This window comes from Coffea eugenioides, chromosome 8 (genome assembly GCF_003713205.1).
Source record: "Coffea eugenioides isolate CCC68of chromosome 8, Ceug_1.0, whole genome shotgun sequence".
Lineage (NCBI taxonomy): Eukaryota > Viridiplantae > Streptophyta > Magnoliopsida > Gentianales > Rubiaceae > Coffea > Coffea eugenioides.
Genome location: NC_040042.1, coordinates 44,547,071 through 44,563,339, shown reverse-complemented (window position 1 = coordinate 44,563,339; position 16,269 = coordinate 44,547,071). Strand labels below are relative to the sequence as shown.

The 16,269-nt window shown below is 35.3% G+C and overlaps 1 protein-coding gene across 1 annotated transcript; it reads right to left on the bottom strand.

The window, feature by feature from the left end:
- Positions 1-2,069: 2,069 nt before the first annotated feature.
- Positions 2,070-8,534, bottom strand: LOC113780981 (homeobox protein knotted-1-like 7). Its single transcript, XM_027326788.1, has 5 exons — positions 7,668-8,534; positions 7,085-7,205; positions 3,671-3,861; positions 3,311-3,442; positions 2,070-2,518 (listed from the first exon to the last, which is right to left on the bottom strand). Exons 1-5 carry the CDS (start codon positions 7,983-7,985, stop codon positions 2,378-2,380), a joined length of 903 nt encoding a protein of 300 aa, XP_027182589.1. The 5' UTR covers positions 7,986-8,534; the 3' UTR covers positions 2,070-2,377.
- Positions 8,535-16,269: the final 7,735 nt, after the last annotated feature.

The window sequence follows — 16,269 nt, the reverse complement described above, 5'->3', positions numbered from 1 at the left end:
TTTTTTTTTTCAAATCAAGAAAGGCATCAAATTATGTTTTTTTTTTCTTTTCGTTCGATTTAATAAAAGCCTTATTCTTTTTCAATTATAAAAAAATTGACACAGCTCTCTCTCTCTCTCTCCCTCTCTCCCTCTCTCTCATCCATCCGTTGAGTAGTTAGAACTATTATTAGCTTTGACCTGAAGGGCAATTTGGCATCTTAATTTCTTGATATTGAAAAAAAATAATAGAAAGTGTTGAAAGGGTCTCTTTACCACTCACGGGTTGGATGAAATCTACTCCAATTTATTGAAATCTAGTTAACTGCAGTAGATTGCAAAATGTTAGAAATTGAAGTTAGTATATCACGTAAAATGAAATGCGGTCTAAGAATAGTTAAAGAGTGCAAAGTGAGCAATAGCTTTGTCAAGTTAAGGATAAAGATTGTTGAGACGTCTCTAAAGCAATCGTCAAGTTAACGTGAATAAAGACAATCGTCAAGTTAAGAATAAAGAATTGAAATGATTTCAATTGATCGTGTAAAGTTGGCATTTGAAAAGCAAAATTAGAAGTAAGATTATTCATTTTCCACTTCCTCTCCATTTCGTAATACAATTTTTAACAAACCCGTCCCTCTATTTCTAGGAAACCAGTTCTAACTTGATCTTTTTAAGCGTCGAGGTATTAAGGAATAATAAAATATAGACTTTTATCCTTTTTTTTTTTTTTGTACGTGAGAGGTTTTAAACTCGTGATCCCGTGCTCACAATCCCTCCCACTATATTACCCATTCCAATCCAACCCTCACCTCTAATAAAATACATACTTACCTACGTGGTTAACATCATAAAGACTAGGTGCAATGCATTAATGAGCTATTGACCAAACATAAAATGAAATAAGTTATTCATAGGAAAGTAGTGAACATGCTATTAATTATACTGATGTGGAGAAAGATTTAACTACAAGGTATGTGGATAAAAAAGTTCTACCACTGGTCTGTGCTTAATTTTTTACCGATTCATATGTGTTAAAAGCCCCGAGTTTAGAAGTTATCTTGCTTTCAATGCAAGTTTTCGTCAATTAAGATAAAGAAGAAGATCAGCATAATCTACCCTTTGTAGCTCCATATTTGTGATCGAACGAATTACGACATATACTGAAATTAAGTTATAATAACTTTAAGTAATGTTGCATATTTATATCACATTTCCAACAATCAAATATAATCGTCATGCAAGTTTCTGTCAGAAAGTTAAACTTATATACACACATTTATTTCCAGCATCAATTTATGCTGGAAAAGAATTTTGGGCCAAAGACTGCGCATTATTTACCTGCGTTGTTAGCAGGGGGAACGGTTGAATTTAAGAAACGAAAATGAGAAAGGAGAATTTAAATTCATGGGCTGTAATCCTTGGAATCTTAATCATAAAAAAAAAAAAAAAAAAAAAGTCCCTCTTCTTCACAGCTTCCAGATTTTATTTTGCTTTAATTTATTTTGATATAAAGTTCACTTTTCTGTTACTACCATATAAGTGATTTAATCCCATAGCTAGCTCACCTTCACACGATTTCGACTTGCTTGTTTATGACGCTTTGGACTGATAATAAGACATCATTTGGTGATAATCCACAATCGATTGCCATTAGAGTATTTTAGTATCCTAAACTATGCAAGAAATATTAAATTAGAAACTACAGGTTGGTATTGTTTAAAGGTGGTTGGTCTGTTTATTTTTAATAAGGTGTACAATGTTGAATGACTTCAAGATACCAGCCAAAGATTGATTTTGTTTGAATATTCTTGCCAGGCTGGTCTTCAATCAGACTGTGATACCAATGAACTTCATGCTAATGCTATTATATTCCTATCAGGTCAAATAATCTTTTCCGGTAATGATGCACGCAAACAAACGGGATTCTGTTTATTAAAAAAATTTCATCTAGAGCGACCGTGGAAACCAAGGAGAAAAAATGCTAATCATGAAGCTGAAGTTTATAATTATGAGAAGAGGAAGAACTCTGCAGACATTTTGTCCCCCCCCCCCCCCTCTTTTTTTTTCTTTTGCTGGTCCTTGTGCATTGATTGCATTGCATGAGTGTCAAACTTTATTTCTACTTTTGGAACAGATGAAATTGCTTGCTATACCCATCACATGAATTCCAGAATTACAAAAGAAATCTGTTAGACAGTTTTTCTTAATTCCCAGCAATCTAAAGTCATGTATGTGCGGCACCATGTTAAAGCTATTATACACTCTCACCTGATGTATGACTTCTCTATCTACCAGTTTCTTAGTTTTTGCACAAGTTGTTGTCCGGATCTCTGGCTTAGTAGTGATCTAATATCAGCATGGATTTAAATGCATCGCTTGTTTCCCAGTCAAAATGTATCTATCTCTTGCGCTTGGACTTCAGGGACGTAACAGATTGAGAGCTGCTGTGCCAATTGCGCTTCCTCTGGTTGATGAACCAATTGTTAATTTGCTTGAGCTGCAACCCTGTCTCTTCTACAAGTTTTGCCTTGTCATCTTCCTGTAATGCAAAGAGAGCATGCTTATTTTACATCACTAAGCATGAGGCAGCACTGAATAGTCTCTATCAAGTTCTATTTGATTGGGATTATTGGTTTTAACTTAGCTTTCAACCAGTGACTAGAAGTAGATACAAGCTACTAATTGTGTTCCTGAATGCAAAAGCAAGAATAGAGTTGGGAGGGGATCACTGATTTCTGAAAGAAGCTCTCTTTCCACCCAACCTCCTCATGCCTTTTTGAAATCAAAGTCCAAGAAAGGGCAGCATAGACTTGCATCTTGATCACATATAAAGTTCTGAGAAACATTGGACACTCCTATCTAAGTTTCCATCATACCACCTCTAAAATCACAGGCATGCCCATAGTTGGAAGGCCCCTAAAGTACTCATATTTGGTTAATTTGACATAGTTCCTACTGTAATTAAACCAAGAAAACCAAAGTTCTGTAGATTCTACCTAAGCCCATAAAATTTTGTAATATAATTAATCCCTAGGCTCCTGGATTAGAAACAGAAAAGGAGGAACAATTCGATACTCTTAGACTCTTTCAACTGCATATGGTTAAGGAATTCAAGAACAAGGTTTAACGAAAACTAATCTCCATGCTAAAACTTTGACCTAGCTCCTAGATGAAGTATTGGAGAGTTTATTTGATTCATGGTACATAATAGTATAGTCTCCACTTTGATTCCTTGGTGTGGATTAATCAGCCCCAATCAGTTTGCTAGGGCAATATTAAGTAAACAGATGTCTGGATTTAGCTTATTGTATATTCGTCAGATTGGACTTACAGTTGGGTAAGGCCACTTTGAGTGTTGCTGCCACCAATTCTTCAGCACCGACGTAGTGTCACCTGGTAATTTTCCAGCCCTCCTTTTTCTTAATATTTCCTCTCTTACATCCTCAATTCTTGATCTGAATCCCTGCAAAGTTGTGGATGTACTTAATGCAACGACTGCAATTTCACACTGATGCAAGCTTTTGCCAACAAGAAATCAGAATATAGAAGACAGATACAATTGAAGATTTCCATGTGATGGAGTCTCTTTAGGCAATGCAAAAGTCTCTGGTAGTGTTCCACAGTTCTGGTTAATTTTCCAGGTCAATCACAGAGATAGTTGTTGAGGTTAGGGACAGTTCCCAAAATTCACCTGTTTCAACTCAAGCTTTAGCTCCTGGCGAACTCTCTCCATCAGAGACCTTTCTGATTCTGTTGGAAGAAGGGGGCCAAATCCCATCATGTCATGTCCATCAGCTCCTGATTGATCTAACGAGAAATCCATCTGCAGCTCATCCTCATCATCTGACATCGTTGCACCACTTCCTTCACCAATACTTATGCCTGAGGTTACACAGAAAGATTATCAGTCAAACAATTAAAGAACTTACCTGCTTGCAATTGGGAAAGTCGTGACATGCCATCTTCTATTTCCTATTCTTTTACGTTAAACTTCCACTCATCAAATAATTGGCAAACAACTTGTATATTCATCAATCTCGCTAGCAATATTATGGAACCATAAAGCTTCCCCATTGCATGCATCTATATTCAAGATGGTAGTCTTAGTCTATACCTGTCCTGATGTTCATGTCTGATGCTGACAAACAAAGACCATTATCAAACTATGGACTCTTGCATGACCATATGATGCTAGAAGTTTGTTACTGATTCTTTTATTACTTTTGAAATTAAAGATATCATGACCAAAAGCAACTTTAATTAGTATTTAATTATATTGCTATAATTCAGCATTAACCATCAAGAATTTGTTCCACTGACATAAATTACAAGCCTGGAAGCTTAAAGTCCATCCAGACCAGGCCCGTATATAGCACGCGTGATCAGTTTTTGAGTTAGAAAAAACCAAGTCTAGTTGTATCCAACCAAAGCTAGTTTTCATTTAAATGCGGATTCTTGTTGATTTCGAACGAAACACCTTTGTTTTGCAGCCCATTAAGCAGTTTCCCTCTGCTCTGCCCCAAGTAACTGGATGGCCACATTGTCTACGAAACGCTTTCTAATTTGAACACATACCTTTTCCTTTCTCTTGTATTTTCTTTCACAAATTCTCAAGTTCATAACTTTCTGATTGTCGAAACAAAAACCATTTACAATTGCTAGGTTCCCCAGGTTCATTGCAAGAAAATTAAAATAATGATGCAAGCTTACTCTAAAACCTTTATAAAAAAAAAAGAAAAAAAAAAGCCAACCAGTTTGGCAAAGTTTTTTCCAGTGGCCATTTTGGCTACATGTGTCCTTCATTGTTAAAAGAAAGGCAAGGAGAGTTAAACCCCCGACTTCTGAATGTATCAAGGGGCAAAAGAAAGACACAAGGGAACCTACTTTTACTGCTGCAAGGATTCAGCGTAATACCAATAGAGATTGAAACCTTAAGAGTTCACCGAAGAAGTATCTAAATATATCAAGTGGGATTACTAATAATCAAAACATCAAAACGGATTGAAGATCTACAAGAATGGCATGCTTTATGATTCAACGAACTTCTTTAAAAAAAAAAAAAAAGACAAAGCAAAATGATTCCATGAGTTTCTAATTAACTTTTCAAGGATATAACCCTCTAAAAAGTCCTGTACAGATACAAACATCATTGGAAATTGACTGGTCCAGAATGTGACCTTTATGATAGTGATTAATCCTTGACATGCATGTGTCTCGAGAGCTCTAGACAGCGAGAGGATTTAGTAGCATCATCCATGTTGACAAAATTTATAAACTAGTGATTTGTGACTAGATATAATGGACTCCTTTCTCACTGCTTCACCTTTTGTTTTATTCTTCCATTGTGTTAATCAAGATCTTTCTTGATATGAATGGTCCTTTCGTTATAGACTGAAGCTTTTAGATTGAACTATGCTTGGAAAATTGAATAATTCTTTTCGTCGACATTGACAATCATGAAATATATCTTATTAGTTTTTTTGCCTCAAATTTCTCCGATGGAAAATGTACCCTACACAAGTAAATATGGCTTGTTTCCACTCATTTCTCAGGGCGGCTGCAGCCAGTCTTATTTATGTTTGGCAAGAAGAAATGAAAAATACAAGCTGTAACTGGAGGTTCGTATGACAGCACCAAAAAAATTTATATAGAAACCTTCTATCTCTACTAAAATATATTAAGAATACTTATTTTAATAAAAATGAAACTGATTTTAGTAGGATCATTTATGTGCAGAGTTCCGATTAAACAGTACCAACTACCACAAGAAGAAAGTAAAAATATTTTGAAGAATTTATAAATATTAAACCACTTGAATTCTTCTGGATAAATTATTGAATGCTTAAACTAATTTGAATTATGAAAAAAGAAGAAGAAGGGCTGTTATCTTTCTCATTTCTTGAAGTTCATGTTCCGAACAACTCGAAAAAATATATTTAGGTATGCCTTAAGAATAATTTACCTAAACCTAACGATGAACCTAAAGAAAGCATGGAGTTGCATGGTGCAACGCAACACATAAATCACTACCAATAAAGCTATGTAGATCTAGCGAGAAATTACTTATTTCTGATGCCACTAGTATAGGTGAGACAAAGGAAAAAATATTAAGGGGCAAAACCAATTAAGTGTTTGCATTTCAATCAGGAAAAATAAGGAAATATAATAAAAGTGAGTACTCCTTTGAGTATATCAAATTTTATACCAACCCTTTCACTTACAAATTTGTTAGGTAGATAAACATGCAACGAAAACAGTCCTCTCACTTTAAAGTCCAAAGTTTCTCCATTTCTTAAGAAATTGATGCACTAAAAAGTATGACTATCTACCCGCACTATACACAAGCATGCACCACAGATCAAGAAAGTCAGTAGAGAAGGATTTAGTTCAGAAGTTTTAGTAGTAGTCAAAACTTAAACTGATACCATATATATTGAAGTCAATCAAAACCAAAACCAAAAAGAAGAAAAAAAAAATGATTATCAATTTGATCCTCTAGTCATTGTATATCGTATGGATAGGTTTCCAAATTGGGGAGTAAACACACAAGGCAAGAAATGTAGAAGACCTAACCATTCCTTTCAAATGCAGCCCCTCATCGGTTGGTGCCTTGATGGTGGTATATTGGACCTATCGGTTGTTGCCACCCTTGCTGTTATGCTTACTTGTTACAAGGACAACCAACTAAATCCCTTCCTAACCTAACTTTAATCTAAAAATTTAGAGAGGTCCCCACCCCACCCACCTTTAGTTGTACCTTCAAAATAAACTTGCTAGAAGTCTAAGAACCCCAAATTGAACTTTCTTATCCCTTCTGCCCACCAAACTCATCATCAAACCAATAATCTCAAAATCAAAAGATCAGCACATCCCATCACCATCCCCCAAAAAAACAAAACTACAGCAGCATTAATTATTGATTCAAGAAATCACAAGAGGAAAGATTAAAGAAAACAGCTGATATATATATATATATCAAAGTCCAATAATCCATGCAACAAAAACTGGCCTTGATGAGTAAAATTGTGCGGATAATCATTTATGGTAGTGTATTCTCATATTATGCTGCACAAAAGAAGATTAACTATTATTGCTTCTGCTTTACCCGTCAGAGCTTGTAAGTTCTGCTCAATTTCACGGCAGGCCATGACTGCTTCAACTGCATGGACTCTGACATGTTGTTGAAGCTGCTCTTTAAAGGAGCACAAAACTAACAAGTACTGCCCCTGTTGCATTTAAGGAACAATGAAAAGAACCCATAACTATTTCAACTTTTTTAGGATGAAATACATTAAAAAAAAAGACGAGTTGTTTTTTCCACAAGATTTTATTGAAAATGAAAAACACATAAAATCCAGAAGAAAAAAAAAGAAACAGAAGAACATGTAATACTGTCCTTGTTGAATCTAATCACCCAAACCATTTCTATTTCATTCTTTTCAGCTGAAATGCATAGAAAGGAAAGGAAGAGAAGATTTTTGTTACTGAAATAAAAAAGGAACAAAGAATTTTTTTTTTTTTTTGATAAAAGAAAACCCTGGTACTATCTTTGTCGCGTTGGTCACCAAAACCGATTATCATTTTAAGCCTTTAAAGATGAAATGCGTCATAAAGAAAAGATTTTTATTACAAAAACCCCAAAAAAGATCACAACTTTATTGAGAAGCAGGAAAAAGCCAGAGACCTACCAAGAAATTATCAAGGTCTTGCCTTTCATGGGGAGATAAGGAGTGGGAAAGATGCTGCTGAGAAGCATAAGATCTTAAAATATGGTGAGATTGAGAAAGCTGAGCATCAATAAGAGGTAAGTGATCAATAGGAGTTGCTACACGAAGACATGCTACATGGGCTGAAAGCAGCTGTTCATACAAAGGATGAGTAGCAATCTCAGCCTTAAGTTGTCTATTTTGATAATCACCAGCTGGGATTGCCACTGAAACATCACCCAAACCACCTAGTCCTCCGCTTCCACTCCCAGCCATCATGCCTAAACCCTGTTCCTGCATCTTTTTCCACCCGAAGAAATGTTCTTTTCTTTTCTCTTCTCTTTATGTATGCTGTCACATACACAACTTTGAAGTCATGAGAAAGAGCATCATGAGGAAAAAGGGTTTCTGATGAAAGTAAAAAAGATGGAAAAAGTGGGGTTGAGTTTTAGGACCACAAAGGAGGACGAGAGTTCAGATAAAAAAAGGAAAAAGGGAGAGGGGGGAGGGGGACAGAGTTATGCTGTTATTGGTAGTAGAGAAGTCCTAAAATTGGGATCTGATACACAAAACTTTCTGCACCTGTGCTGTAGTGTAGAGTTGCAGATTTTAACAGATACAGAGAAAAAGAAAGATGCTATCCCTATTTTAGACTGTAGCAACAGATGAGAGAGATGGATTCATGGATGGATAGAGGGCCGGTGTTATCATGTTATCAACTTCTGATTGCTTTTGTTTCTGTTTTTTTTTTTTTTTGAGTTGTTTGAAAAGAAAAGGGTTCAGAGTTGAGAGGGACGGAGGGAAGGAGAGGGAAAGAGAGGGAAGGGAGAAGTCACTTGGAGCTGTAGAATCATTACCATATAAGGGAAGAAGGAGGAGAGAGGTGCACTAATGAGAACATAATTGATAGATAAAGCTGCTGTGCTATCTAGAAATTATCTATGGCCCGACCTGATTTTTTGGCCTTTTCAATTATGTAATATTTTCTTCTTCTTCTTCTTCTTTTATTTTGGTGCATACGCAATATTCATCTTTTTTTCCTTTTTAGCGTATGTATGTATGTGTATGTATATAGTACATTCTTATGTTGTTACAGTAATATTGAAAGAACTATCCTTCAAAAAAAAAAAAAAAAAGGAACTGTACTAGGTAATTAGAATTATAAGAGGAATTTTCTTGTTTGTGATATTTTCTTAAATTCGATAAATTGTAATGTCAATGTGATCATCTTCCGTCTTGGAATCTATTTTAATTTTTTTTCAAAGTTAGAATTAGATTTATTTTACTCGACATGGAGAATATAGGGCGATTTCACGTTAATCTTGATGTTGTTCCACTTTAACCTTTTGGGGGCATTTAATAAAGAAGTTAGTTTTTTGCCTTCTTTTTTTCCTGTTCTTACGTGACACAAATCATGTATGCTTGGAAACTCTGAGATAATCTTTCAAGTTTCAACCCTTCTTTTAAACAATCTCTCAAATCCTGATTGAACTAGTGGTTACCAAGTAATTTTTTCGAAATTATTTGGGCCAAAATAAATTCCTCATATTCTAGTGTTGCATCACATAGAAATCTAGTAGTATCATTTTTCTTTGAAGAAAAAAAAAAAAAAACAGGTTTTACGCCTTCACATGTTAATTTTATAGAGATCATCATGTTTTTGTTAGAGAGAACTAACAACAGACAGTGAAAATTTCAAGCAAAGGAAATACCTAAGAAAGTAACAACTAGTTTTCCTCGACCTTGTTTATTCATGAAAACTCCCTTTGTCTTCCATCCCAAGGAAGAAAAACATGCAACAAACTGTTGCTTAAGTTGATGAAAACATCTCCTCAGCAAACTTAAGGGTAAAACTAATCTTTCTTCATTTACTTTTCCTTTTTGTTTTGGATGATAAGCAAAAACAACCATGACCCGTATGCTTTTATTCCTAGCTATCAAGCAATTCGGCCATCTAGAAACACAATTAATTTGACTCAGTTGTTCAATTAGTTGAGCTGAGACGAAAACTAAAGTATCCAATTATTGTGGGAGCCCCCATTAGTTAAGAGACAGCCTACAACTACGTTACTTAAGAATGTCGGCTTACGATTTAGCTGTCGACCTTCCATGGCTGATAATGGTATGTATCTTGCGTATAATTTTAGTTGTATTACTTCTTTTTTTTTTTTGTCTCTTTCGATTTTCTGTTTAGAGGGTTGCTTTCTATTTTTTTTTTATATTTATATCCAGCATGACCAATAAAACTTCTCGCTTTCTTTCTTCACCTGACAAAAGATTTTCCTATAATGTGCTGATACGTGAATATTTATAACCATTCCGGAAAAGGGATGGATCGGGTGGCTCGGCGGAAGTGAGTGTAAGTGAGATATCTCGGATTCAAACCTTCCTATTTACCCTAAAAAAAAACCTAATTTTGGGACTCAAATTTTAGAAAACTAACATCCAATAATAGGACAATGCTAGCAAGCATTGCATTGGCTCAAAAAATAATAAGCAACAGATTTTCAAGTATTAACAATTAAGCATTGTTGGTGAAATATGACTTAAATTATTCGCATTTGACATTGAAGTTGGTCCTATGTGGACAGGTCGAGGATTAATATATGCTGTCCTTGTATTAACTTAAAAGTTATTCCTGTTCTAGTATTAACAATTAAGCAAAACCCCCTTCCCCAACTTATGAATGTCAATTTGATAAAGCGTTCTCAAATTAATTATATGATTTTCAAGAACAAGTTAATGGGATAAAATTACGGTTATATCACATAAATAAGGTAGGTAGGGGGCTGGTGTGGAGCAAGTTCAATATGTTATATATGAAGGGAATTAAAAAAATATATAGAGCAATAGGGGACTGGTGTGGAAAATGCGACTTTATTGAGGATAGATAGTAGTGTAAGGTTGTGCATACTTGGAAAAGGGTTCCACTCGCGAGGTCCGTTGAGGGACCACCAAACCCAGAGATAATTATCAGGTACGGCGGGTCCCATCCATGGAGAAATATTGGTCGAGTGCTTATTTAGGAAAATAAAAACCTTCTTCTTCCTCTTGTTTTAGGTGGGAACGTCGCGTTGGAGCTGGAAGGAAAGGCCAGGATATTAATTTGTTGGGTTTGGGAAGTGGTTGTTTTCTGAAGAATATTATTAAAATTAGTAGTGTGTGTGTGTGTGTTTTTTTTTTTTATTTATAATTTCTTTGAAGGGAATAGTTATCCTCTTAATTTGTTGTGATAGCAGTGTCAATTTCTCATGTGTTAAACATTGCAAGAACATCTTAGTAACTTAGCTATTGATCACGACGACACCTTCCAATTTCCTTGCACTATCCAAAATATGGTTTAACAAGTAGGAATATTTGGCATAATTTTTTTGGTATTTTCTAAAGATTGTACTGGTATTTAGTTGGTTGTACATAATTGATGACAACTGAAACATACCTACCCATTTTATTTTATTTTATGTTTTATCTCTAGCACAATAACATCCCCCGCCATGGACCTTTAATTCCACTCCCGTAACAAAAAATGAATAGGTCATTTAAAAGTATGTTATGATTATATTCTTTTTTCCCCCTTTCTTTTTTGTTTTTTTTTTTTTGTTTCATTCTCAAGCAGTCACCACTTGATTGTTTCCTTATAATTTTGGTTTTTTTTTTTAATAATGCTGATGGTTGGGTTAGACTAAAGTTGAGTTGATATTATTATTCAAAGGATTACTATACATACCTCAGTTCTTATTTTGATTCTTAAACTTTCATTAAGAACACTTTACTCTTTGAAAATCTTAAACTCATCCTACTTTAATCCAATTGTTGATAGAATGCTAAAGACTACCGGAATAGTTACTACTCTCAGCTACCTTCAATGTTTTCAGGACTAGATTGGACTAGGCTATTTGGCCGGTCAAATTGCAAATCATCGTGCCGTCGGTTTGATTCAACGAATAATCCAAAGAATCAATTAAACCGGTCAAATCCGATCAACAATCGGTTAAACTGATGATAAGCAGTAAAAAAAAAAAAAAATAGGGTTTTTCAATCGGTTTTTATTAAATTTTTATTTTCTAAAATAAATATTTTAGTTTTATTCAAATTTTTTAATGCTAAAATAAATAAATAAATTTATTAAACCTTTGAACTGAGGATCGAATTGCAAAACGAAAGGATTTTCGATTCGCTCTTCGGTCCAAATTTAAAAACATTGGTTACCTTATTTACTAAACAAGAGCAACAGTGAATATGTTAGTTTTGTATATTTCATTACCGATTATACTAGAATTAGACAATTTAAGACTTTAGGATAAAATGTCCTAAACTTTAGTTTAGGAATTAAAGTGATAATTGGAAAACAGTTCAAACACGCAAAATGGGTTAACCTCTATTTCTTGGGCAACTTTAGTGAACCTTTTCTTTGGCAGTATTAAGATAATTAATACCAGCAAAGTTTGTTGATTTGGTGCCAAGCACGCGATAAGAAGTAGGTCTAGTGTTTTTCTTTTTTTGGCAAAAGTATTACAATTTAAGGAGTAAATAGTAGTAGTAATTTTGAAGCATTAACAGTGAAATCCACCATCTTCTTTTAGCGTCTATATCGTGTGCCCTTAAAATCCAAATAGAAAATCCCTTGATAGCATATAGAAGAGCGATTCAATATGCTATTAATAAGAGACTAAGAGCCATTCTTAGTTTGTGCTATGAACAAACGCCTATAATTCTAAATTTCTCATATATTAGTGCAACGGCTCCATTTGGATTAATTGTTTTCAGGGTTGTTTTTAAAATATTTTACTGTAACAGTATATATGATAAACTTTTATTGTTAATGTTTTTTGTAGTGTTTTTGAAATATATTTTGGGATATTTTTAAAGTTTAAAAACCTTTTAGTGTATTTTTTAAAAATTAACACTGTAGTTGGAAACAGCCCTTCACAGTCTATCACTCACCGTCGCCACCCACCACCGCTACCGTCACCGTCACCAGCCCCTCCCTCCTTCTCTTTCTTCCTCCTCCTCCCCTCTTTCTTCTTCGTCCTCCCTCTTCCTTCTCCTCCCTTCCCTTTCCCCTCCATTTCTCGGCCATAACTCCACCCCTTCCCTTCTCAGTCCTCCCCCCCTCCTCGATCTAGTCGTGGACAACTCGGGGAGGGGGAGACGAGAGGGGTGGGAATTGTGGTGGAAAAGGGGAAGGAAAGGAAAATGGCAGAAGAAAGAGAAATGAGGGAAGGAGAAGAGGAGGAAAAAGAGGGTGGGAGAAGAGAGAGAAGAAGGGAGGGAGTGGTGGGTGGAGGTGATAGATGGAAGAAAAAAATAGTGTATATTTAATTTTTAATTTTTTTTAATAGTTATAGTTGTTTTTGATATATTGTATAGATGTGATGTTTTTAAAGTTATTTTTGTTACTGCATAGTCTGTATTACTGTAACATTGTATACGGAAAATTTGTTGTTAAAAAAATGGGCAATCCAAACTGTTATAGAGACGCACGGAACAAGAGCCAGGAGGCTAGCAAAGCTTAAACCAAGATGAAAACAGCCGAGCTGAGCCGAGCCGGATAGTACACTAGCACTAACTAACCACTAAGGCAATGGCGCGTGGACGCAGTAGGGTCAACATCATTGCTGTAGGCTTGTCATATTTATTCCCGAGCCTTAGCGTTCAAGATTGAGACGGGTTCGGAGCGGTCCCCAAACCCAAAAAACAAGCAAGCATTAGAGACTCCGAAAGAAAGAAAGAAAGATGGGGGGAAATTTTGCATGGAAACAGGACAAAGAAAGAAAAAGAGCGGGTCGTCTCGTGTCCCTTTCATCCATCCCGACTTTTCCTTTTCCTTCCTCCTTTCTTCATTTACTAGTATTTTCTTGCTTGCCAAAAAGTCAATACACCAACTAATCAACATTAAACACAATCGCAACCAATATAAGCAGAGTAAGATCGATCATGCAATATCACAACAGTCCAATATACTTAGGATTTTTAAAATGGGATTTTTTTTCCCTGTTATATATACCAAAAAACATGTTACTACCTTTTTAATTTATAATACACCACATTCGTATGATAACGCAAATCCAGAACATGTCATGTTTCCAACACAGAAAGGGAAGATGGCGGCATACCCTTGTCTTGCTCAAATTACTGTAATTTTGGACGAAAAATGCAAATTACATCGTCACGACATCCATTTTCATATCAATATGTAAACAGTGCCAATAGTTTTGCTGAGATAGATCCATCAGAAAGGATGGCACTAGAGAATCATTTCTAGTTAGACGAGGTAACAACACGTTCATGCCTTGATTGTTACAAAATTAGACTTGTATATAAGTTTTCCACAAAATGTTGAGAGCGGGTAACATGTTTACATTCCTTCTATTTCTTGTGCTGGTGCTACGAATCTAGGGCTTCTGCAATTATGGGTTTCAACTGCAGTCTGTGCAGTCACTGTTATAACAATATATGTACAAAACCACAAATATTTTGACACGTTAAAATTTGCGTCCAATATCCATTAAATCTCCTCCCTTTAATTTGAAAACACAGTACTACTATCTATCGCCGTTAACCTTATTCTGCAATCATGGTATCACTACTGAAATTGTGGAGAAACTCAATCCTACAGTTGTTGGCCTTTCATAATTCAATAACAGGGATGAAAGATGAATCAAACTACTTGATACTAGAATTTGTTCAAATTTGATTTGTCAACTAGTCAAATAAAGATTGAACAGCGTTTTATGTTTGATAATATTCAAAATCTAGAGATGTAATCGAATCGAATCGAATCGAGCTCGAATATTGCCATACTCGAGCTCGACTCAACATGCAAGAAACGTGCTCGAGTATTATTGGAGCTCGAGCTCGACACGCATGGGTTCGAGTCAATGCGAGCCTTATCGAGTTTGAGTTAGAAAATTTCATTTTTTTTGACAATTTTTGAGCGAAAAGACATTATTTCCCTTTAAAAATTTTTATACGACCTGCAACATTTCGTAAATTCAACAACTCTTTTGAGTATAAGAGTAATTTTATAATAATAATATATTAAAGAATTAAAATTAAAAAACTCGATAAGCCTCGACGAGCTTTCGAGCAATCCTTCTGGATACTTGAACTCGACTTGCTTACTTTATCGAGGCACTCGAACTCGATTAACCCGAGTTCAAGTCAAGTTTTTGACCGAGCTGCTCACGAGCTATTTGCCAGTAGTTCAGTTCGATTGCAGCCCTATCAAAGTCGATAACAAGCTAGTTCTAGTTCGGTTCAACAAATAAATAAGTCAAATTTGAATAAAATTTGAAATTGATCAAAATAATCAAATAAGTTTGAATATTAGAGGGTTCGACTTGATTAGACTCGTTTACACTCTTATTCAATGCAAACACCAGAAATTGTAAACGAGGCTAGACATGTAAGGGGCTCTAATAACAGGCCTATATACACATGGTGAGGCAGATATCATCCTCTACACACAACATTCCATTCACCGGAACGCTTAGTATTGACTACAAATAAATTGTAGCGAGCCCAAGAACAATCTAACTTTGGTGACCTTTGTGCTACATATCCTTCTCAGGCCCATATAGTGGTTGGCCTGCCTCTCGTTCTCCGTTCAGATGCGATAGTTTTTTCTCTCTTCCACCGCAAAAACATCGAATTCTTCCAATTCTTCCTACCAAATTTCATCCGCCTGTTGTCCCACCCAGTCCTCCTCACTGAATTCTCCCTTACTCCGCTCCTTTCTCTACCCCACAAGTCTTGCCAATGCAGCCTTAGATAGCTTATTTTGCAGGCATTCTGGGATCATTTAAAGACAAACCACCTTCTCATTACATATTGAAGATTGAATCATTCTCCTTTCTTCGTGAAATGTGGGAAAAATAGGACAAATAAATTATGACTCTGAAACTTTGGAAGGTAAGAAATGGCTTGAGTTCATTACCCCTTTTCTAAAGATTGAATTCCACATTCCTTTATGGTGAAATATATGATCTTATTAAACTGCTGAAAATGCTTCAGGATGAAGTCATTAGCATTTACTAATTTCTCTCCCCATTTTTTGTTCAGTATGTATACATGTGGGTAATACCTAAATTCTAAAGCTCATATGACTGGCCCCCCCTCCTGCAACACAACACACACACACACACACTTGAACAAAATTATCCCTCTACCCATATGCAGACGAAGAAAGAAATGGAAGATGTTATGTATCTCTTTACTCAGCTATTCCAGAGACTAAAGATCTGCTTCTTGGTTGGGATGGGAGATCAACATGAACTACAAATTCTTTGTGCTTGATCATTCAAGACAAGTACTTAGACTATTCAAAGTCTTCTTCTTCACGTTTATATAATTCTTTTTGGTTTCATAAAACGAGAATCTTCATTACATTTTCCATTTTCTCATGCTGTTTCCTTAGGTTTACAATTTTTTTGCTTCCCAGTGCCATATATTCTTGCTGGCGTTGTTGAGTAATTATAGGTTGAGCTTCTGCAGTGTTTTGGTTACTGACAAAAGTATAGAAGTAATATAAATGGTGTAAGTTTGTCCATTTTCCGTTTTGTTTCAGACAATATTTTGGGAA

What these genes read in the sequence shown, in the direction of transcription:
- LOC113780981 (XM_027326788.1), bottom strand. Translation starts at nt 7,985, where the DNA reads ATGCAGGAACAGGGTTTAGGCATGATGGCTGGGAGTGGAAGCGGAGGA. An exon ending in AAGACCTTGATAATTTCTTG is followed by an intron (nt 7,206 to 7,667) that starts GTAGGTCTCTGG and finishes TAAATGCAACAG; the next exon opens with GGGCAGTACTTGTTAGTTTT. An exon ending in CAAAGTGGCCTTACCCAACT is followed by an intron (nt 2,519 to 3,310) that starts GTAAGTCCAATC and finishes TTTGCATTACAG; the next exon opens with GAAGATGACAAGGCAAAACT.